The sequence below is a fragment of the Mycetomoellerius zeteki genome, unplaced genomic scaffold, assembly GCF_001594055.1.
Source record: "Mycetomoellerius zeteki isolate Tzet28-1 unplaced genomic scaffold, Tzet1.0 scaffold607, whole genome shotgun sequence".
Taxonomy (NCBI): Eukaryota; Metazoa; Arthropoda; class Insecta; order Hymenoptera; family Formicidae; genus Mycetomoellerius; species Mycetomoellerius zeteki.
In genome coordinates this window covers 69,948-94,498 of record NW_017257618.1, presented here as the reverse complement: position 1 = coordinate 94,498, position 24,551 = coordinate 69,948, and the positions used below count along the sequence as shown (strand labels likewise).

At 36.9% G+C, this 24,551-nt stretch overlaps 3 protein-coding genes across 3 annotated transcripts in view; 1 reads left to right on the top strand and 2 right to left on the bottom strand.

Moving 5' to 3' along the window:
* Window positions 1-89: 89 nt before the first annotated feature.
* On the bottom strand, window positions 90-4,305 carry PGS1 (Phosphatidylglycerophosphate synthase 1). Its single transcript, XM_018456793.1, has 8 exons — window positions 4,208-4,305; window positions 3,322-3,520; window positions 3,133-3,255; window positions 2,645-2,922; window positions 2,014-2,285; window positions 1,671-1,895; window positions 1,241-1,450; window positions 90-1,049 (listed from the first exon to the last, which is right to left on the bottom strand). The coding sequence occupies exons 1-8, from the start codon at window positions 4,237-4,239 to the stop codon at window positions 847-849; spliced, it is 1,542 nt and encodes a 513-aa protein (XP_018312295.1). The 5' UTR covers window positions 4,240-4,305; the 3' UTR covers window positions 90-846.
* A 1,314-nt stretch (window positions 4,306-5,619) lies between these two features.
* Oseg2 (intraflagellar transport protein Oseg2) lies at window positions 5,620-15,372 on the top strand. Its single transcript, XM_018456791.1, has 14 exons — window positions 5,620-5,663; window positions 7,021-7,164; window positions 7,286-7,398; window positions 7,486-7,671; window positions 8,146-8,616; window positions 8,883-9,491; window positions 9,564-10,002; window positions 10,084-10,797; window positions 11,505-11,958; window positions 12,200-12,306; window positions 12,544-12,987; window positions 13,131-13,454; window positions 13,848-14,278; window positions 14,649-15,372. Exons 1-14 carry the CDS (start codon window positions 5,625-5,627, stop codon window positions 15,370-15,372), a joined length of 5,199 nt encoding a protein of 1,732 aa, XP_018312293.1. The 5' UTR covers window positions 5,620-5,624.
* Window positions 15,373-20,452: 5,080 nt separating this feature from the next.
* Window positions 20,453-24,551, bottom strand: part of IRSp53 (Insulin receptor substrate 53 kDa) — a 58,446-nt gene continuing 54,347 nt past the window's right edge. Inside the window, exon 12 of the mRNA XM_018456789.1 lies at window positions 20,453-23,773. Coding sequence (XP_018312291.1) covers window positions 21,412-23,773 — 2,362 coding nt within the window. The 3' untranslated portion in view covers window positions 20,453-21,411. The remainder of the gene's footprint in view (window positions 23,774-24,551) is intronic.

The following is a 24,551-nucleotide window of genomic DNA, read 5'->3' as shown; positions in this document are numbered from 1 at the left end:
AATAGACAATCAATCGTGTATTACTGTTATTGCTACTACTATTATTACTATCACTACCGCTACTGTCATTATTATTTCGCCCGAATTAAAATAATTTTCATATTTTCGACGCTGCACAAGAAGCGTCGGCATCGTAGCAATATTAAATTTTATCACATACCCTACAGGATAGCTCACAAAAAAATCGCGTCACCGATTTCACAACTTTTGCCGGCAAACTTACAGAATAAAATGCTAATTTATTACTTACAAAATGAAGTTTAATTTCTGAAATTTGCAGAATTTATAAAAGATGCAAAGATCCCCTAGAATTCAGAATTCTAATATCAGATCCAACTTTCTCTATATTTCGTAATTGAACATTTTATTATTCTCTGTATAAAAAAATCATGATTTATAAACGAAACCTTTATAAAAAATTGTTTTACAGAACGACAAATCCTATACAATAAAAAGTCTGATAAAAATTCATGTGGATATTTTCATCGTTCGATTAATTAAATATTAATGTGGAATTCTGTACTTAATAATATGTTACAGCTAGAATCATAAATAAGTTTAGAATACAGGATTTGTCCTAAAATCTATGACATATATAAAAAACGTAAAGCAGTAAGAATAAGCAATAAGCGAAAAGACCAAATCACAGTAGAGATGTAAAGCAATAACATAAACAAATCCGAAATGTTAATTTTCTTACTACCTACATATTACTGCTTAAGTTTTTTTGTGTGTCATTGCCTTAAATGTTAATACGGAATCCTGTACTTACTGTACAATATGTTACAACTAAAATTAAATAAGTTTAGCATATAGAATTTGCTTTTTTACAAAGGCATTTTGGCTTCAAAAATAGTAGCGAAAGAAGAATACAATCGCGCATACCCAGGCCGGTGGTATTCTATCTTGTTGTGAGAAAGTCTTCCTCGTAACAGGTTTAGCACAGGAGAACAATCGTGCCTGTTCTTCATGCAACGCCTCTTGCAATTTCTCGTTTCTTGTCATTATAGCTATCTGCGTCTCGAGATCCTTATTCACCGATCTGTAACCTAAATCATTCACATTCCATACAATTTAATCGTGCTAAAAATGAGTAATAAATTACAAAAATTATAAGAAAAAAAAATATGAAAAGAAGATTAAAGTTAAGGAATGAAATGTAATTTTAATTAAAAATCCTCAAGAGAGATCATTATTGCAATCACATTAAGATTAAAATTCAAGATAACTTTTTTTTTACCAAAGTTTGGCGAGCCTATAAGAGTTAACGAGGGCTTTTGCTGATCTGGCAAAGTATACCAAAGACCTTTGGCATGATACGTCCACCCCGGTTTGACAAATTCCCATAACGTTATTCTCCTTTGCTGATTCATTCTCTCACATAAATTATAAAAGGATTCCTCTATTCTAGTATACGCTGCTGGTATTCCTCCGGCAATTCCTGTGGCATCTTGAAAATAATTGAAATAAAATAATGATTAACTACTGAAATAAAATAATGATCACACAACACAACTACTGTTTGTCTAGTTTTAAGAGAAGAAAAATAAATTATAATCATGCAAAAAGAACAAACGATTTTATATGATTCTCTTTAACGTAAAGAAAAATTTAAAAATTTGGGACTTAAAAAATTTGTTATAACTGTTTAATATATAATGAAAACATACTAAAGAAACCATTGGCAGTTGGATGTGCTGTCAAAAAATGACATGTTGCTCGACAATCTCCAAGCACAGCTTGACTATATTTGGAAGTCAAATTGAAATAACCCGTTGCTAATTTGAGTGTGGCTCCTGCTGGAGCAGATTGCAAAAGCTTCAATGTTACTTCACTATCATGATAAATATTTAGCTGGCCCATTTGTACTAATGGGAATATCCATGTGTCTGCATCTGCAATATTTAAACATTAAATAATCTAATTTGTGAAAATCTAATTCTCAAAATACCAATATTCTTTTTAATATTCTTGCTCTGAATAAAATTCTATGGAATAATTGTGAGTGTATACCTTTATTGAGATCAGCATTCTTTTCTATTTCATTATATAAAAATATTTGTATCTTGGATGCTGCTTCTTGGGTAAAATCTTTCCCGAATCCTTTGTAAGGATGACAGTTCGCAGCAGGATTCAAACTCGTATTACCATCCGGTTGTAATAAAAAGCTAAACTCCATTATTTTCTCAACCAATTTATTATAAAAGTTGCAAAGCTCCTCGCAATCTTCTATAATGAAGTATCGATCCTGTCGATTTGTGAAGTAATCATTGCTGAGGTTCGCCCTAACATAAAATAATTTTTATAATTATATTTTATAAATAAAAACTATATAATAAAGGATAAAAAGAGCTAAGAACCTACGCTAGTTCTTGATTGCTAATATTTAATGTTTTTCAAATTTTAAACAAACATTTCGTCCTTAAACTAGGACCTTTTCAATGTTAATACATAAAAACAATCTCTACATAATAAGTCAAATATTGATACATAAAAACAATTACTACCTTACATAATAAGTCAATATATATTTCATGTTCAACTTTTTTTCTTTTCTTTTGTATCTGCTGTTAATTTTGATATAAATTCCGATTTTTTCTTTCTCAATTAATTAATATCAATGACAGTCTTAACTTTGGCCTACCCGCTAATGATCAAGTCATTATCGATCATATACAGCTTCATGTGTTGCAAACCGATGAGTTCATTAAAGCGATCTGGGATTGCTGCTTTCATCACACCACGTAGTTTTGGCGTATGATAGAGGAAGACTTTGCAACAATCTCCGTATTTACCTTTAAGTAGTGGCTCCAACATCTTCCGGGAATTCTGCTTACCTCGGGAAGCTCTCATATAATCTAGTAGGATCCGTACTTCGATATTGCCGCCATTCGTGCTAATTGCTTGCTCTATGACATTCACCTATAATAAAGAAACATAAAAAGACTCCCAAATTTGTTATTCCAAAATATCAATTTTGAAAACTAAAAAATTGATTACATTTTATTCTTCAACCTTAATCTTCTCATCAATTTCTTGTAATTTTTATAATTAATTACCGTTGACCTTTTTTATACAAAATAATTATTTCGTCAGGTTTATAAATGTTACATTCGTTTCTATTACACTTACCAGTTCGGTTTCCAAGGTGCCAGTACCCAAGTACAAGGAGGCAAATGTGATTCTCTTCTTAGCATGTCTGCATTTTTCTAACAAAATACTATAGAATGCTTGTGGCTTGTGAATTATAATAACCTATTGGAAAAACACATTCTTATTGAAATCAAATATGTCCACAACTGAGTTGCATAATTATTTTACCTTTGAGCCATTCACTGGAAAAGCAGGAGCCACAGTGCGTAGCCAAGATAGCGAATTAATTTCCTCTTGTGTAGGAATATCCAAGTCTCTCAACTTTTCGTCGTCCAACATTGCTATTTCCACTTTGTGTCTGATAAAGAGTGAATCTATACACGTCTTTACTTCAGCTGCAGTGCCTAGCAATTTCGGTTCGTGAAACCTAAAAACATATAGACAAATAAATAAATCATCAAGAGATACAGTAAAATATATACACAATAAATAAAGTTTGTTCTTTGTACCTAAACTTCTTTCCCCTTCATGTTGAAGAAAAAAAAAATAGAAACAATGAACGATAAAGAAGTTCAGCTAAAAAGAACAAGGATTATTATCATGTGAAATTGAGTGACATCATAATTTTGAAAAAATGATTTTCTGATGTTACATATTGTTTTTCTTATTTTCAACACAAAATATTATATATATATGTTTATATAATTATATATAATATATATAATATTACAAAATAATATTAATACACAAAATATTATATATATATGTTTATATAATTATATATAATATATAGAATATTACAAAATAATATTAAAATTATTAAAAATTAAGAAATTAATTTACTAAACCTTATATGTTTACTTATACGTCAAAGAAACTCTAAAAGAGAAATGATTTTCTGCTAACATTAATTTATTACAATTAATATCTCATTATTATTATTATCTACTGGTTTTGTATATATAGCATACATTCTTTACATAAAATGTCAATTCTTTTTTATATAATGAGTCGAACGTCAAATAGATTTGAAGGTTATGCTTCGTTAACCTAAGAATTCACGCGAAATATAATGTGACACGTAAAAAGCAATAATGAAATAAATCGCACGTACCGTCTAAAGATTCGCAGAGCTGAGCTGTGCATGAAGAGATGTTATTTTAGACAATAAATACGAAAAAGTCGATCATTCACGGTCACAAAACTTTGATTTTTTACGCGAAACTGCGAAATGCAGTGAGCGCCACCTGTCGATCGTAATGGAAAATTTTGGATAATTTAATTTTGAATTTATAGCGAATTCGATTGGACGCACTCAGTGCGCACTGGTGCACATTAAAGCCGTCGTACACGAAATAACGTAAAAATATGTTTATAAATAAACATAGAGATCGATTAAATCGTGAAATACTTAATACATTTTATTGTACTATTAGGTAAAATATGTATTTCATAATTCGAAATATTTTCATTTCATTTTTATACTTAAATTAAATTAGTGTACAACGGCTTTAATATGCACCAGTGCGCACTAGTTCTTCCAATCGAATTCGCCATTAGATACTCATACGGGCGACAGCTCTCGCGCTGTCAAAGTGCTGTTGCCCGTATGAGAATTCGGGCTTATTCAAGAAAAATAATATATTTCATATATATAGTAAAAAAAAATGAGAGGTTGTATGTTTGTTCCTGCTAAACTGTACTAGAATTTTCCTTCTAGTTCTTGTTATTCAAAAATGTATCCTATTTCACTTTAAGAACAGGAAATGCACACTATAGTCCAGCTATAAAAAATATTCTACTCTGGTTGCGGTCTACTTGATGCTACAAACAATGTTTCGAAGCACATTGGGTGAGTTCAAGATAGCAAAGCGGCTAGGCATACTTACCGAGCGATTGAATATGATTGGTTGGATCTATAAGTAACAACCAATTATGTTCATTTGCTTGGCGAGCAGGCTAGCCGCTTTGTCAACTTGAACGCGCCCATTCTTTGATTAGTCAATTCGTATAATTCTTTGTTCTGATTGGTCGCTCAAACGCTTCGAAGCGTTTGTACTGTTTGTAGCATCAAATGGACCGCAGCCTCTATGTACTGAGAAGAATTATCTTCTGGTCAAAAATACATCGTAAGATATTATAGATATTGTAATATATATATAGAAGCTATAAAAAAAAACGATGTTTCAAATTATATTTATTTGTTTAACAGTCTGGAATGTTGAAAACGTAAGATTTGTTTTTTGCTACTAATTTATATTTTATTTTTGATACTCTTTTTGCTACTAAATTGTTTTTTTTTAATTATTTTTTCGTTTTTTTCTCTTCAATTAATTATTATACAATACTTTTGCATCTAATTATAGATTATTTTCCGTCCAAAGCTATGGTCGGAGGTCAAAGTAGTGGGAGTTATGTCGCCAGGTAACGGACATGTACACACGAATGAATACACCTGCTTTACGTCAATACTGTACATTAATCCTTGTAAATAATATTATTAGGATAATTGAAAGTAATATTAAATCAACATGCTGCTAAAATACTTAGGTACCGTCATGCCAGCGCAGGTGAGTAGAATGTTGTTATTTCAAATCAATGATTTTTAAATCTCGAGGTCCTGAAAATCGAGTATCTGCGTATCTGCAAAACGCGGGTTATGTAAAATAATTATATTTTTTTTCAAAAATTATTAAGAAATTATTTAGGAATAAATACAGACTTGATTTTAATACATTTTAAAGATTTGTTGGTAACTTTTATGAAAAAAATTGAGTGTTACTTTTAAAAAAAAAAAAGGTAACTTCTTAAATGGAATAATTAATTTTGTTTGTTAATTCCTAATAATTCTTTACAATAAAATTTTAAAATAAAACAAAAAAGGCTCATACGAATAGAATTCAAGTAAAAAATATATGTATAAAGGCTATTAGGGAGCCAGGCCTGATGTTAACGTCAAACAATATTTACATTACAAATGATACTGATATTTATTAGATATAAGAATAATAAAAATAACAAAACTAAAATCTGACATACGTTTCGACCTTTTCACAATAGTAGGTCATTCTCAGTATAAAAAATATTTGATGTCATAAATATCAGTATTCATAATATAAATATTATTTGGCAATAACATCTGGCCCGGCTCTTTTATACATATTTTTATAAGTTGAATTCTATTCATTGTGAGCTTTTCTTTATTTTATTTTAAAATTGAATTTTACACTGGCGTTATAGAGCGTTTTCATAATTATAATTTACATTATTATAATTTTTTTTCTTTTATTAAGAACTGTTTTGGTAATTACACTGTCAATTGACTCAACTGTTACATCAAACTTACGAAGTCTTGTATTTTTTTACGCTTACATATTATATTAGATTTTTAAGAGATTGTATAAAATATAAGTTGATTCCGACACATCTGTACTTTTCCTATTACAAGCGCATTAACTTCGATGAAAATTACTATGTCCATGACAACTAATTGCGACGAATCGTAAGATGCGTATCATAATTTTTATGTTTAACGAAAATTTTCAAATGTAAGCCGGTTTAATCAAATATTTTTTATACTCAGGATGGCCTGTTATGAAAAAGTCGAAATGTATATCCGATTTTAGTTTTATTATTTTTATTATTCTTATGTCTAATAAATATCAATATCATTTGTTATGTAAATATTGTTTGGCATTAACATCTGGCCCGGCTTCCCCTAGCCTTTATACATCTTTTTATAAGTTGAATTCGATTCTTAAAAAATAATTTTTAATATTTTATATATATGAAGTTCACAGGGATCATTATGTGTATAGATAAAAATATCTATAATATGCTACATATATAAATAAATATATTTAAACAAAATGTATGTAAAAAGAATTTATTATTTTGATATTTGTATATTTAAATGTTATATATTAGGAGTTGGAAAATCGGGTAATCAGCATAGCATGGTCGCCAAACAATTTAAAGCTAGCTGTGGCATCTTCGGATCGTTCCATTTACCTTTTTGATGAAAATGGTATAAAACGTGATAGATTCTCCACTAAACCTGTTGATTCCAAGGTATCTACCTTCTATTTTCTAAAGTTGTCCTTTATTGATATTGCTGTTTCAGAGATTTTAAAATTTCGACTGAATCTAAGATTTATAGATATTAATAACAATATCTTTCCTTTATCCATAGTTTGGCAAAAAGAGCTACATGGTGAAGGGAATAGCCTTCTCTTCAGAATCCACAAAGATTGCAGTTGGCCAAACCGATTGCATTGTATATGTATATAAAATAGGAGAAGATTGGTAGAGTGATTTATACAATTTTCCAAAGAAAAATAAAAAAGATTAATGAAAATGAATTATTTGTTAGTAATAAAAATTATTTTTCAGGGGTGACAAGAAAGTAATTTGCAACAAATTCCGACAAAGTGCCGCGGTGACTTGCTTGATCTGGCCAGTAGATGGTCCGATCATCGTAGGATTGGCGGATGGGAAAGTACGCGCGGCTATGGTCAAGTCGCAGAAGGCGCAAACCTTATACACTTCCGACGCTATGACGATAGCTCTGGCTAGCAAGTAAATTGATACTTAATATCGGCTACATCTTGTGATATTTCAATTATGTATACCAGTCTAATCTCTGAATAACCCAAGTAGAACACAAAAGTTACGAGGACATCATCATGACCTCATTCGTCACTTATAAGTCAATTTTTAGGTATCAAATGATGTCATGATGACGTTCTGTGATACCATTATGACTCCGTGTTCTACCTGGGAAGTTTAAGATATTTTTCAGAAATCTTCAAAAAAATTTAAAAGATACAACAAATATTTTAAAACATTATGTAATATTATGAGCATTTGTCATCAAGGTGAACTTGTAGTTTATTGAAACTGCTGTTTTCGCCATTTTTAAATTAAAAATTTTTAATGAGTCAATCTCTTATATTCAGAATATAAGATTTACTTGATATTTTCGCAACATCTATGAGTCTTAAATTCTTGATATCAGAATATAAGATTTACATGATCTTTTTCGATTTGTAGCGTCCGCGGTAGCGGCTTCCTGTCAGGCCATGCTGACGGCAGCATTATCCGGTACTACATTGCCGAAGACGGCAACGCGGAACCATCGGGACGCGTGTGTGTCCACGGAGTGCCTCCTTATGCTCTGGCGTGGCCACAATCGCATATCCTAGCAGCGGGTTGCGACAAACGGCTGACTATGTACGATCCATACGGCAAACCGGTCAAGACCTTCGATTTCAGCCGAGATTCTCAAGAGAGGGAGATCACTGTGGCCTGCTGTAGTCCAAGTGGCCAGAGCGTCGCTGTAGGTTCCTGGGACAAAGTGCGCATATTCGATTGGTCGCCACGAAGAAGTATCTGGGAAGAGACTAACGTGCGCGACTTGCCCAACTTCTACACCGTCACGGCGCTCTCCTGGAGACGAGACGGTTCGAAGCTGGTGGTCGGCGGATTGTGCGGCAACGTCGAGCAGTTTGAGACTATTTTGAGGTGACTGGAATTTGGAATTGTTGGATTCTTTATACGTTTGAATACTTTGTAAATTTTGTCCTTTTGCATCTTTCTGTTTTCCTTGATGATTATTATAAAAATCATATAAAAATCCTTGATATGAGATTGTATAATTAATACATAAATCCTATTTTATTTTATTTGCAGAATAACTTGTTATTGAAGAGTAGACGATCAATCTGATATGTCATATCAATGGAAACTATTTGATCGAGATATGTATCGCTATGAATTTCATCTTTCAGACGCACAGTGGTACGCGGTAGTCACGAGGTCGCCTACGTGGGTCCTAGCCAGGTAGTGATCCGACCTCTGAGCGACTCTTCACAGCGACCTATCGTCATCAGATCGCAGACGGGTCTGGAGATCGAGGACGTGCGTGTCTTAGGACGTAGGGACAACAACGTGATGGCTCGGACGGCACGCACTTTGTTAATCGGCGATATCGAGCTGGGTTTGATCAGCGAGATCCCATGGGAGGATCGATCTGGCAGCGAGAAGTTTTTCTTCGAATATCCGGTTGTATGTCTAATCTTTTGCTCTGGCGAACTGACGATCGTTGAGTACGGCCAAAACGAGGCGCTTGGTTCCGTGAGAACAGAGGCGGTGAATCCGCACGTGGTCAGCGTGCGCGTAAACGAACGACTCTCAGCTGGTGGCGGTGACAACAAGAAGTTGGCCTACCTGCTGGACCCGAGAACTGTTCGCGTGATTGATCTGCTATCCGGTGCGACCATCAGCATGATCGTTCACGGCGCCCGCATCGATTGGCTGGAGCTAAGCGAAGCTGGCCATAGACTGCTATCGCGCGACAAGCGAGGCCGTCTTTGGCTTAGCGATGACGAGGGTGACAAGTAATTTTATGAAGTAGTACTTATGAAGTATCAGATCTTATTCTAATCATTCCTTATTTTATGGCATCGCAGAGCCTTGTTGGTGACAGGAGTATCTTTTGCATCTTGGGTGACTGGTAGCGACGTCGTCGTCGCTCAGACAGGTCAAACCTTGGCCGTTTGGTACAACGTGGACGCACCAGAAGCAGTTACACTGACGTCGATCAAGGGCGACGTGGTAGATATTGTCCGAGAAGATGGTCGAACGTCCGTGATGGTAGAGGAGCACGGTATCAAAGTGGCACATCTATTAGACGAAGGACTGATCGAGTTCGGCACTGCGTTACATGACAGTGACTTTGGAAGAGTGATCCTGTTCTTGGAGAACATGGGCGACGGTCCGCAAGTGGAGACCATGTGGGAGAACGTGGCCAGAAACGCAATGAATGAGAGGAAGCTCGATATAGCTGCCAGATGCTACGCTGCGATGGGTGACGTGGCTTGCGCGAAATTTCTGAAGGAGACCGCTGAGGTTTTTTCTTTTATAATTTAATATCTCTATCTCTTTCGAGACACAGTAGTATGTTTTTGTTTTCTTCTTTCATGTTTCAAGATTGGTGAAAAATATGCTAAAGAGACAGGCAATGAGCCAATGGCCAATCCAGAATGTTGGGCCCGGTTGGCCATACTGAATGGTGACCTGAAAACCGCTGAGGCGATCTATTTGGAGCAGAATGAGTTGGACAAAGCATTGGATATGTATCAACGTTACTGGCGCTGGGAAGATGCTCTAAATTTGGCCCAAAGTCGAAACTGGAGTGGTTTATCAGAACTGCGGGACCGTCACTTAGCTTGGTTGCTTGACACTGGCCAAGCGGCTCGCGCTGCCTCCATCGTAGAAACCACGAATCCTAGAAGAGCTGTTAAGCTTTATCTGGAAGCTCACCGTCCTGGACGAGCCGCCAGATTGATACTTGCCGACAACGAGTTGCTGGAGGATGAAAGAATCGTCGAAGAGGTAATTAGTGGCCTTAAGGCCACTGATCTCACTGAACTCGCTGGAGAACTGTTGGAAAAGACTGGTGCCGGTTCCGAAGCAATCAAATGTTACTCCCAGGCCGGTGTTTTTGCCAGAGCCCTCGACTTAGCACGTAAAATCGATCCCACCTTGGTGGTCGAACTCGAAAGGGATTGGGGAAAACATTTGTCAGAGAATGGTCATTATGACGCCGCTATCAATCACTTCATCGAGGCGGGCGAGACGATACTAGCATTGAAGGCCGCTATTAATGCGCGACAGTGGAGAAAAGCTTTACAAATTATTCAGGTGCAGTAGTAGTAATTTTAATATACACTACCGTTCATGGACTCATGGAAGTTTGGACACCCGCATAAATTTTATCGAATGATCATGTAAAAAATTAAAACTTTATTATAAAACAGCAATTGTATTATTTTGTAAATATATTTTAGATCACTTGTATACATACTAACAATTGCAAGAGCTTTATAAATTAGTTTTAATTTTGTATGTCAAAAAGTATTGTCTTTATTTCGAAGAACATTGATAATATAATCGATAAATTTCAAAAATTTGCTCAGAGAGAACACAAATGTGGGCTCATGCTATGGTGTACGTTGCCAGTCTATCCCCATAGGGGGGTAGATTAGCAAAAGCTTTATAAATTATTTTTAATTCTATATGCCAAAAGTAAATTTTATAAATTTACCGATTATACTATCAATGTTCTACGAAATAAAAGTAATACATTTTGGCATATAAAATTAAAAATAATTTATAAAACTTTTGTAATTGTTAGTATGTGTACACGTGATTTAAAATATATTTACAAAATAATACAATTGCTGTTTTATAATGTCTTAATTTTTTACATGATCATTCGACAAAATTTATGTGTTCGAACTTCCATGAGCGCGGTAGTGTATGTCTTATATCTTACTTATATCTACTTTCACGCTATTTTCATTTTTATTATATTTGTTTACTATATTCTTTTTCCACATTTTCTTCAGGTGATTGAGGACGATAATCCGGAGATTCGTCAACAATGCGAAAAACTGGGTGAATACTTCTCGTCAATAGGCGAACGGAGCTTGGCGGAGAGTCTCTTCATTCGCGCCGAAAATGCCCAACGCGCTGTGGAGATTCACATCCAATCTGGTGACTGGATGCGTGCGCATCAGGTAGCTCAAGAACACATGAAGAGCGACGAGGCTAATCAAGTGCTGGCGAAGCACGCCGAGAGCCTGCAGCAGAATGGCGAGCTTCGTCACGCCGAGTCTCTTTACGTCGCAATCGGTGATCATGACGCGGCAATTGCTATGTATCGCAAAGCAGGAAATCGTAGTGATATGGTCAGATTGGTCGCACAGCACCGACCAGATCTACTTCAGACTACTCACCAGCATCTGGCAAGAGAGCTAGACGCAGCCAGCAAGCCAAGAGAAGCTGAAGAGCATTTCCTAGGTCGGTTTCAAAAGACTTGAACCAACCATAATTCTAATAAGAAAATGATGTTTTCTTCAATGAATGAATTATTTGATTCCACAAAAATCGCTGTAATCAATCATCAACTATACAACTCTATAATATTTTTCTGTTTTTGTATAAATACTTAATCAGTATCGGATACATAAAAAAATTAAAATATTTAATTTACAATTTGGTTAATTAGTATGAATATATAAATTGTAATTTCACATCTTAGGTGCCGGTGACTGGCGCGGAGCGGTTACAGCTTATAGATCTGCGAACATGTGGGAGGATGCGTTGAGAGTCGCTAAGAAAGCTTCGGGAGAAAAGGCAGCACAGCAGGTTAAAATTTATACAGCTTGAGGAGCATTGTTGTTTCATAGGTTGCGTTCAATAGAAAAAGTATCTCTGCAACTTGTAAGATTTTTTAATATGATTTATTTTTGTTTTCTTATAGCTCCTTACGAATCTAAAATGTATATAAGGCAATCTCATATTAAAGAATTTACAACAGTTGCAAAACTTTTTCTGCGCAGCCATTTTTCTCTGTTAACACGCTTGATTCCCGCTTTTTTTTAGGTTGCTTTGATGTGGGCTCGAACGTTGGCTCCAGAATTAGGTGCGAGGCTCTTGATGCGACTCGGTTACTTAGAACCTTGCCTGCAATTGGCATGTGAGGCTAATTTGTTTGACTGGGCTCTGGAGATTGCCAAATATGGCACAGTGGATCAGAAGAAGGAAGTTCATTACCGTTACGCAATGGCGTTAGAAGACGAGGGTCGTTTTGTCGAAGCCGAGAAGGAATTCGTGCAGGCCGGCAAGACTATGGAGGCAGTACAGATGTACATTCATACCCGCGACTGGGAGTCAGCCGAGGACGTCGCACGATCGCACAGCCAGGAAGCAGTGGCGCAAGTCTTGATTGCTCGAGCCGCCGAGGCCGCCGAAGGGCAAGACTATGCTACAGCAGAGGCTCTTCTTCTAAGGGCCCACAAGCCAGAAATGATAATAGAGCATTATAAGGTTGGTCCCTCCCCCAGATTCCCGTGAGCAGTTTAAAAAATTCTTCCAGAGATTGATTACTTGATGCTTATATACGGAGGTCTAATAAGTATCTCTGCTTCTTCTATTTAATATCTGATTGCATAGAAATCTTCTCATTTCAGACAGCCGGAATGTGGTCCGAGGCACTGCGAGTGTGTCGAGAATATTTGCCCAGTCAGGAGGCAGCACTGCGCAGAGAGTTAGGTCAAAGAAGCGCGGGATTGGACGGAGCAAATGCATTGGAAGAAGCTCGGAAGTGGCTTGATCTCGGGGAAGTGCGACCTGCTTTGGACACCTTGATTCTGAACCCGCAGGCGCCGAGATCATATCTCATTCGTGCGGCTGACATCCTTTTACATCAGGCGGATCCCGAAACGGCGGCGGAAATCGGCGGTGACTTGGGTGCACGTTTGTTTTCCGTTGGTGAACACGCGCTTGCCGCTCAGGTAATTTTTTTTATCTTATTAATTCAAACAATTCAATTATTTATTCAAAGAGATGCGTTTGATTATTCAGAACAAGTTATTGACGTTTGATTGGAATATTTTACTTCAGCTTCTCTGACTTCTTCTGATTACTTTGTTCCTTTCTCTAAAAAACTTTCTTCGTGATAAAAAAATTCAGTTTTTGAATGACATAAAATTAGCTCGAATCAATTAGTAATTTAAATTAACAAAATTTTGGAAAAATGGCGTCATGAAGCTTCCAGAGAGATGGAGAAAAAGTGATAGAGTGGCTCATATATACTTCGGTAAATTGCATCATTCATAAAATAAAAAAAATAAAAGAACTTTTAGGATAACTTAATATCTATAATTTATGACGACTCATCATTGCAGGTGTTTCTTCAAGCGGATCGGTTAAAGGACGCAGTGAGTTCACTGGTGGCTGTTGGCGAATGGGATCGCGCGCGACGAATTGTCCGCGAGCTCGCTCCCGATCTCGAGCCATACCTAGAAGAGAAATATCAGGACGCTATGGCGAACGAAGGCGAAATAGAACGGTTGGCGGAAGTGGACGGGAATGCCGCCCTCGAAGTAATGGCGCGCAAAGGTCAATGGAGTCAATTGTTCGATGTCGCGAGCTCGCAAAGTTCGGAGGTGCTGCACAAATTTGTGGCTCGGCGTGCCGCACAGTTGCTGAAGAACGACGCCGCGCAGCAGGCACTGCAGCTTTACGCGCAATACGGCGCACCCGCGATTTCGCAGAATTTTAATCTGTATCTGCAATTGGCAGAGAGCATCCTGAATGCAGCGCAGCAAGATTACAGGTGTAATATTTCTCCTCAAGAAAATTTTTTCATATAATTTTTCAGAATCTTTATGTAAATTTCAAAATTTTGATTAGTACGCACGGAAAAAATGTTTGATTGAATTAATTAGAATTATGGTGGAAAATGAACGATCCAGAATTCTGGTTGAGTCTACTAGATTTCTGGTTAAATTTATTGAGTGTTGATTACTTCAATTAGAATTTTAATAGATTTAACCAAAAATCTTGTAGATTTTAATTAGAATTCTGGATTGTTTATTTTCTACCAGAATTCTAATTAATTCAACCAAACATTTTTTTTCTGTGCGTTTGTTTCACACTTTTGATTTTTACATTTTTTCATGTTATCCGCGATTAATTAATTCCAGATATTTGTCCCAACTCCGTGACGTTCTACACAGTCTCTACCGCTCATCACCGTCCTCCGACAAATTCGAGCATTTTCTGAAAGCCGCTCATTTCTCAGCGGTGAAGCACGGTTGCCGTTCTTTTCCGGCGCTTTCTGGCGTTGTGGTCAAGACGTCGGTTAGTCTCCTGCGATACACCGACATTCTTCACGCCGACAAATGCTACTACGAAGCTGGTATGGTAGCCCGTACCGCTGGTCTTCTGAGCGAAGCCTTCGTCTTTCTTAATCATTTTCTCGATCTGGAGGAGTGCATCGAGGAGGAAGGTGACGGCAACGTTCTAGACGTAGACGATCTACGTGTCACTGACTTTCCCCTAGAAGTTCCACTTCCGGAAAAACTCGGAATCGCAACGGATCAACGAGAGGAAGCGAGAGAGTGGGTGTTGGCGGTGTCTATGGACCAAAAGATCGAGCAAGGTCTACCGGTCGACCAGAGAGGTGTCTACGTTGGCTCCCTCACGTCGCCGACAAATTCTGGCGCGCCTCTTCAGCAATGCGTGATCACGGGATATCCAATGCGCGGCCCGGTTGTCAGATTCGAAGAGACCAACCGCGTAGCTGATCGCGACGACTGGACTAAATTGATCAACACAGCCAGACAAGCACCACCGGATTCGCCGCTAAACGACATTTTAGTATTTCTTCAGGATTGGTGCGGCACGGCACCTAAGTATTCGTTTTAAAAACAAAAGTTTTAATCGAAAGTTAATTAAGATAGAAAATAATATGAAAAATAAAGAAGATTTAAAACAACTTGCAGATTTGTAGATAAGTTAAAATAAATATAATAATAAGTATTTATATTGATATATACAAATAATATATGCATCTATATACTCTTAATTCTTTGAAGATGTGACAGTTTTTTATAATAAAGAAACTTAAAGAAGATCTTGTTTTTTAAGGGTTGTTTGAATTCGGGATTGCTGAATTCAATTCTGGCCTCAGAATTCTAAACTTGGAATTTAAAAAAAAATAATATGATTAGCATGAAATTCGGTTTTAGGAGAGTTGCTGAGTTTGAATGTTGTCCGAAAATAGATAATATAGAAAGCTCTAATGTCATAGGATTCATAATCAGAATTTGGAAGTCAATTTGAAAATCAATACTGACTGCTTGCGTAGCACTGATAAGCTTCAAATTAAATGAAATTAGAAACTTGAAGTTATTTTTCGCAATTAAAAATTTTCTAAAATCGAGTTTTATGATATAATTAGACTATTTTTTTATTCCGTTCACCATATTGGATTCATCGTTTTTAATTTTTTACTTCAGGTTCAGATAAAGCATTATAAAAAATTATCTCATAGGCTAAATTTCATAAAAATCGAAAACCAGCAGTTTATAAAATAAAAGGAAATAACTTCAAATAGAGTCTCATTCGCAAAAAATTAATTAGAGGCACGTAATGGTGCTATGGGCAATGTATTTCATTTCATTTAGTCGAGATTTAAATCATCTTCACAAAGAGATTTATATTCTTCATGAAATTTAATTATTTATAATACTTATTTATTATTTTCTGCTTCAAATATGTCTTCGAAAAGGAGAAAATTGTGACAGAAGTGTTAATTCATCAAATTATTTCCCATTAATCTTTCTTTCAGCCAGCCAACGTTCGTCCTGCAGAGTAACTCATGAAGGGATTTGAGAGGGTGGGTAACCGCAGATGATAATTAACCGCTTAGCAAATATGCTCGGCTTTGGTGCATTCCATAAGCCAAAAAGCCACCCGTGGAATTTGGTGGTTCAAAGTAACGTAAATACACGCACACGTACGTGCACGTACACACGACGTGCACATCATATTGACTCGAAATCATAAACGAGCTTAATACATGCCGCAGGAGATGCGCCATATTGCTAATGTTTAATGTCCAACAGCGATAGTCGCAGCAACAGCGCATTGTTTGCATTATGTCATTTAAAATAATCCTTATTTTATTGATAAAATGAAAATTTTATTAATAATCTGTCTATTTATTAATAGATATAACCATTTTATTAATAAAAAGAAAAAAACGATTGAAAAACGTAGAGGAAGGTCACTGATACATACCACTTTGTTTTTAGACAATATTTCTTAAACAAAAGGTAAAAATACAACTTCAAAAACATAAATACAAACTAAAAAGTGTCTTCTATCAGATAGTATAAGCATTTTTTATAGTACTGTTTGCAATTTTGCAATAATTAAGTTTTTCGTAAGTTATGCAAAAAATGAGCGTCTGACAAAATGGGCTCTAAAACTGACATAGTAGGCAATAATGCCAACATTCCCATTCTATAAATAAAGATATATATCCTATTCTGTAAAGAAAACTAGTTTATGAAACTATAAACATTTAAAATGACATAATATTATCAATAATACAGTCACTATTATTTTAATTACGCAATTTGCAAAAGAACACCGTAAGAATTGGGATGTCGCTTTAGGAGACCTATGTCAGTATCTGTGACCTTCCTCTAAGAAAATCACTATAGAAAAGTATTACTTATGAAAATTAAAAAAACTAATGTAAAAATATTTACTTTTTACACACATAATAAATATTAATAAACTTTTACTTATTGTTATTTTTGCCAATATCTCAATATTTCGTATATAATTAAGCAATGAATTGAATTGAATAATTAAGCAAAACTATAAAAAGTGAGAAAGAGTTGAGAAAGTAATAAAAATTGTAAAAAAATTATAAAAAAAGTTTCACAGAACTCGAGAATTAAGCAAATACAACTTGAATATTCTATGAGCAAATTTTTGTTAATGTATTTTCTATCTTATAAAGCGGGAGCAAAGAAATTTGCTCGAACAAAGTCAGATAAAATAAAAAGCGGTAGATATATGTATATACAACGCATCTTGCGGCTATTACGTTAATTCCCGCGTGGTCGACACCTTCGATTTTCCGATAATTACCGCATAATGGCGCCTATACAACTTTCAGACGTTTTAAGCGGTCTGAAAAGGCACCGTGGGGAGAAAAAAAGGGAGCAATGAGAAAACGCAATGTGCCCGTCCAGACCGACCCCGATCCTTGCTTGGGAACTTGTGAAAGCGTTCGTTGATCGCTGCCATTAAACGCTCTGCGATTAATTTAAATAAATGCGCCGCCGTTATGAGAGGGGAACACTTACCTGTGAGGGATGGTGGATATTCAAATGCGGACCTCTTCGCTGAAAAGTCGCTGAGGACTAATCTTCTGACGGATCGCGGGATTTCCTCCTAAAATATTCCTACGAAGAACTAGAAGGGATGGGGATGACTTAATTCCGGGATTACGTACCAGAGTCTTGCCGATGGAAGTTTATACCAGAGTAACTTGGAAAATATCGAATGTTTAAAATCATTTCAGTCTTGTCTGCAGTAACTTAATTTCATCTACGAGATCAAATAAAAGTCTTAAAAGTATGAGATTACGTGAAATTATTACTCTGATAAATTATTGATATATATATATATATGTATATAGAATATTGTCTCCATTTTTTATACATACATATAAATAAAAAGTATTATATAGGATAGTACATATACAATCTTGGCCATATATAACTCTCAATTTATCGCATTTTATACATAAAGAATCCTCAATCCCAGTAAATACAATGTCACATGTAACGTACATGTAACATATGACATTGTGTTTACTGGGATTTATAGCATTTTCTTGGAAAAAATGATAATAAAAACCAAAATTCGACTAACAAAATATTAAATTTTAATAAAAATATTATTTTTCATTAAAACTTTTTAATTCATTTTTCGTTAAATATAAAATGTTTACATTAATTTGTAAGGGTGTTTTATACTTATGAGCAAAGTTGTATAATATATATATGTATATGTCATATATGTATAAAGAGTTCAGAATACATAGAAGGATAAAGATAAAAAAGAAAGAGGAAGGAATGAAAAAAAGTTGACAAACATACGTTAAAAAATTGGTGTATATAATAACAATAATATATATAATATATTATAATATATTATTCATAATATATTAACATCTCTCATCTTCCTTGCGACTTCCTTGAATTCTTAACTACTGCGTTTTAAATTACAAAAAGTGGTTGCCGTAAAACCCACCTGAAACCTTTCGCTCCGAATTGGACGTCTTCTTTTCGTTTCGCGCCTAAATTACGCTGGAATATATTATTTTAATATGCTCTAAATCTATATCTATGTATATACCTTTAAAATGCAATATTGAAAAACGTTTAAAAACGCGTGTTCAAAATGACGTGTGTTACACACAAAAATCCAAATCTATCAAATTCTTGGACATTAACCCTTTCAGTACCAAATATCGAGTTTACATATATAAGTAGAATATTAAATATAATACATTGATAGAGCGGTAAATGTATAGAAGTTCCAACGATTTCTCTTCATCTCTCAACTCGTCGTACAAGTTGTCGGAAGAGTTCTAGTTTTCGCTGTTAAAAGACTTCAGAACAAAAATGGAGCAAGTCCGTCATTCGTGAGGCCTACTTCAAGTTCAACTTTATGTGAAACTGTACAAACAACGGACTTGATCCACTTTCACTGTACGAGCTTTTCATTCGACACTGTAGAACTGTGTTAACGTGCAGTTAACATTAGAAAAACTCGTTTCGCAGTAAAGATGGCTGTTCTCTTATTTAACATCGTATTAGTGTAGTTTTCGTGCCGATCTTTTATTTAACAGCGCAGAACTGACGTAATTATATGGTGCTAACCCTTCGTTTGACGCTACAGAATTGCGTCAACACTTCGTTTAACGCCACCGGAAACCTGCGAGCTATCTCCATGCGTCGCTCCACATGGTATCCTAAACGGATCTAGACTCGAGGGAAATTATAAAAAAAGCGCAGATGCAATATGATGCGTAGATACGGAAAGGGTTAGCGTATTTTAATTCTTGAGAGAAATTCGCGGATAGAGAGAGAGAGAGAGAGAGAGAGAGAGAGAGATAAGCGCGTGGCAGTTGATTCTCGTCTCGCGTGGAGAGCTGTGCGACGAAGGAACTTGTTCAATAAGAGAGACACATCCGTCTCCGCATCATGAGATCACTACTGGATCGCGAGATATGCACAATCTAGAGAAAGATCTTGTCTCATGACAGCGCTGGCGCCGAACGGTCGTTAGTCTTCGTCTTTCGCAGCTTCACAGTTGCGAATATGTTAGTCCTGAAAGGTGTTAATTGCAGTTAATCGGGATGCGCGTCCATAATTATTGGACGATCACAAATACGATCACGAGCTGAAACTTTGGAATTTTCTGAGAAATTTTAGAGAGGGTGGGCCCCTTTCTTCGAAAGTACATAATAAAGACTTTTTATTAGTACCCAATTAACTATTTTTTTAAAGTATTGTTTGTCGTTTGTACACTGTAAACAAATTACATGTAAAATTGCAATGGTAATTTTTGGACCAACTATTAAAGGTGTATTTTTACACATATTATTTATTTTAGACATTTTCTTTACAGTGTAAAACGAGTATATTTGATTGAAATTGATTAATTTGACGATAATTATTAATGACCAGAAAAATACTAAATTTTAATAAATATTTGTTTGAATAGTTCTAAGTAAATATTTACTAACTGTAAACATAATTTGATATAAAAATCATTAATTTGATTTAACTATCATTTTTTATTGAGTAAATATTATTTATTTGCTATAAGTAAATGTTTATTTAGTACCATTCAAAGAAATATGTATTTATCTAGATATTTATCTAGATTAAGATCTAGTAAATTTTTTTCAGTGTAGGTCTCTCGAAATTTGCAAGTTCACAAATATTGGTAAAGATACATCTGAAAAATGTTAATCAAGATTAATCTAGTCATCGTCTTCTATAGTTTGTTCTTCAACGGTTATACAAGTAACATTTATTGAAGGCTTAAATTTTAAATTCATATGCAAAAAATACGTGCAACTTCAAATCAGTTGGCAATACGAAGCGGTTGATAAAACTAAAAAATGGCAAGAGTTTGAAACAATTGCGAATATCTAGCAAATGACTTGCACTATGCCAGCGATAACCAAAGGAAGCTAACGCGTGCAGTAGTGACGGACAACAACACGAGTTATGACAGCGATGTATCATCCAGCAAAGTCGCTCGCTCTTTCGAAGATATAAGTCGCCTAGAAGTCGTCACAAAAATGTATCGAGCGCCTTCTTCGACGATGCTGCAAGCTCCTATAACATCAACAGCCAATTGTTGAAGACAAAACAAAGCATTAGGAAAGAATTAGCCAATGCAAATACATCACAATGAGATGTTGAATCAACCATTCAGCAGCTTGCTCATAAACAGGTGGCCACGAAAACATTCACAATAAACAAGACTGGAAAAATTTAGAAAGGGTAGAACTAATAATGAAGTTGATAACTGTAAGCTCGGTATTCGTTCACTGATTCAAATTTGAATCAGTTATAGTTCGCATATTATTAATACACCTAAATTAAAGAAAAACAAAATTGCATGCAGTGGAAATCTCTTCTTCATCTTCTTTGTTGTTTAACAGGGCAACATATGATTGTTTTATCTTCATAAGATAAATTTGCTTCTTAAATATCTAATCTTCCCTTCGCTTGCCTTTGCTATGTTTCGTTCGATGTCCTCAGAAATAAGATACTTCAGCTTAAAAAATATGTTAACTCTTCATGTTTTTAAACTCAACATACTTTCAGTTTTAGCATTTTCTTCATAACATCGCTCTTCTTATTGCTGCTTCTGTTTTTTCTTCTTTTTATTGACGGACGCGTCCATACCCCATAGGTCGTACCAGGGCCCACAGTTATTTCTATCTCGATCAGACTCCCTTCTCAACTTGGTCCTCGGTAGCAACGTCTTTTCCGGTATGCTCTGGTCCTTCACGACGATGCAGCTATACGTGGACTCCTCATCGGAAGCCTCGGTCTCGCTGAAGTTCAGCGTCGCATCTTCCTCGTCGTAGTTTCTTCTACCGCGCGCCATCCCGTGCCGTTTGTTCTCGTTGTTCTCCTTCAACTCGGCCACGATCATGTTCCGCTTTGCCTCAAGACTACGTCTTCGTTCCTTCTCAATGATCGCCTTCCGCGACACGTTTCCAACAAAATATGTGCGCTCCTCTTGCGGCTGGTGCTGCATTCTATACTCTGATCTTTCCGTGATTTTAGACCGTTCTGCCGGCGTCGGAAAGTCCTCGAAGTAATCCGTCTTGTCGGGCACGTGGCTTCTCTCGGCCGGTTTGGGCTCCTCGTGCCGATGCTCATTCGTGATGGTATCCTCACTGTTGCCCAGACTCGAGTTCGGACTATCGCCTTCAGAGTTCCTTTGTCGCTCTTCGTTCTCGGCCGTCTTGTCCTCTTTCCGGATCATCTTCGGGATGTCCACGAGCGAGCGATGTTGCCAGAGCGCCATACCTTCCAGCACCTCCGAGTCCCTACGGAATTTCCAGAAAGATTTAGTCCTCTTCACGAGCTTCGGGCTCTTCGACTCGTCGAAAGCTCTTCCGGTTTGCGTCAGATGACCCATGGCAGTTGCCTGTCGCGGTAGTACAGGTTTCCGCTCGACTTTCAGCGTGTTGTTATTAGTATCTCCATTACTTCGTTCATTGATCCTCGGTACGGCGTTTCGCTTCTGAAGACTTGGATCGTGTAAACTCGCGTGGTAACCATGTCTTTCGATTGCCTTCGTTTTCTCCAACTTGGTCTCGAAATTCGATTCGTATCCGCGATCCCTCTCGAGCGAGCTTATCCCATATCGGCCAGTTTCTCCATAAATCGCCTCCTCCTTATCGGAGTATCTACGTTCTCGGTAGGGGCCCATCGAAGGCCGTTCCGGAGCCTCTTGCGACGGTGGTCGCGGTCGCTCAAATCGTCGGCTGGACAGTCGCTCGATCGTCCTGTTGCGATTCTTCTCGAACGTTCGTTCATAACCCATCACCTCCTTTCGCTGCTCTATATAAGCGCGATCTTGCTCGTTCTTGGAGCGAGCGTGAATTCGCTCGTACGATTGCGTGTCCTCGCGGGTCCGCTGGAAACTCTGTTTATCTTCTCTCGGGCGATCAAAGACCTTGTCCTCCCTCGAGCGCTCAAAGCTTTGTTTATCCTCTCTTGTACGCTCGAAATTTTGCTTCTCCTCCCTCGAGCGCTCGAAGCTCTGCTTGTCGTCTTTCGTGCGATCGAAATTCGTCTTATCCTCGCGGGAGCCCCGCTCGAGCGAATGCTTATCGTCCCGCGCACGCTTGTCGTCTCGTAAACGCATCTTATCATCGCGGCGAGTTTGCTCCAAGTTCTTTTGACTGCTGTCCCGGGCGCGTTCCAAGCTCTTGTACTCCATAACGAGCTTTTCGCGACGGTCTCGCGAGAGAGCCGTTTCGCGGGTCTCTCTCTCGAGGGTTTTGTACTCGGCAACGGCAGATCTCTCGCGGCGATCGAGGAACTTGGGCGGGCTGTACTCGCGTGCGTACTTCTGCGCAGTCTGCTCAAGCTTCTGCGCTATGTGTTCAACTTTACGACCCGGCTCCGGTATGGTGATGGTACTCTCGTCATCAGAATTCGACGACGAGCTCGTAGACTTGGCGTATTTCTCCGCTTCGAAACTGCCGCCTCCTCTTCGCTCCTGTTGAGCCTCATGATTGTCTGCGTAATACTTGTTGCTACGGTATTCAGTGCCGAAGTCCTCCTCGTCTTCTTCGAGCTCGTCTTCCTCGGTCTCCGCCTGCGTCCGCTTGTCGACACGTCGCTGATCACTACGTCGAGTTGCAGCGGGGGCATTCCGCTCATCCGTCATCTTGGTGCGCTGATTCGGGTTGGGACGTTCGTTCAGTGCCTGTGCAGCTTTCTTGTTCTTCCTCTTCTTCGTCATATCGCCGTTCTCCAACGTGAACTCGCCGTTCTCCATCTCAAAGTACTTCTTCGAATCCTCGCTCGCCTGGTTGGCCTTAGACTCCGCCCAGAGGTCCATCGCCGTGCGATACAGCTGCCAAGACTTCTCATCCCGTGGAATTGTTTTCCAGGAGTCATTTTCCCAGTCCTTTGATCGCTTCTCGTCCTTCGAGGAAGGACGGTCTTCTCCACTTCGCGGTTTGCGGCGCCGTCTGCGTGCGCGGCGCGGTCAATAAAAAAGAGAAAAAGAAACCGGGGCGCGGAAATAAGGGATTAGAAAAAGGGAGGTTGTTGGAGATGCGGACCACCACCATGGCGGTTTATTTCCAGCGACCACGATAGCGCATGCGGTATCTACAAGAAGGAGAGACAATTTCGAAGAAACAGAGACAACTAATTTTCCAAGTGAAAGATGAGCGGCCGAGAAAAAGTTCAGTCCATAAAAAAACAAAAATAATTTGTTTACAGTTGCTTTTAAACAAAGTATTATTATCTATTATCGAAGGTATTAAAATTGGATATTGAGCTAACTTTAATTTTTTTTTAAATAAAAGACGAGCAAAATGTAGCGATAGATTGTAGGTGATAGAGAATGTGATATGAAAAAATTAATTATTTGCTATTCATGCAACATTCAAACCATAAGAGATCATACAATAAATATATACACAACAATCATAATTAAGTCATGAACAAATGTATAATAAAGAATTCATTTGTTTAAATTGAGAATGGAGGAAAAGTAAAAAGAGTGATAATACCATATAACTATTATACAATATTTAAACTTAACTTAAAAATAATAAAAAAATAATATTTGTCGTATCGGTATTCTATAACATTAAAATCAATCTGCTATTGTAAATTTTGCAAAAAATTTTTGTTAAGATTTTTTGAAAAATAATCATACTACACAAATCGAATAAATATCTAAACACATTTCGACTTGTATTGTAAATAATATCATATCGCACAATCAGCAGTCATGTG

Coding starts and splice junctions, on each gene's coding strand:
- PGS1 (XM_018456793.1), bottom strand. CDS start 4,239: ATGCACAGCTCAGCTCTGCGAATCTTTAGACG. Junction 2,923..3,132: donor GCACCTTGGAAACCGAACTG/GTAAGTGTAATA, acceptor TCTTTATTATAG/GTGAATGTCATAGAGCAAGC. Junction 1,896..2,013: donor GAATGCTGATCTCAATAAAG/GTATACACTCAC, acceptor TAAATATTGCAG/ATGCAGACACATGGATATTC.
- Oseg2 (XM_018456791.1), top strand. CDS start 5,625: ATGCTGCTAAAATACTTAGGTACCGTCATGCCAGCGCAG. Junction 12,307..12,543: donor GAGAAAAGGCAGCACAGCAG/GTTAAAATTTAT, acceptor GCTTTTTTTTAG/GTTGCTTTGATGTGGGCTCG. Junction 13,455..13,847: donor AACACGCGCTTGCCGCTCAG/GTAATTTTTTTT, acceptor TCATCATTGCAG/GTGTTTCTTCAAGCGGATCG.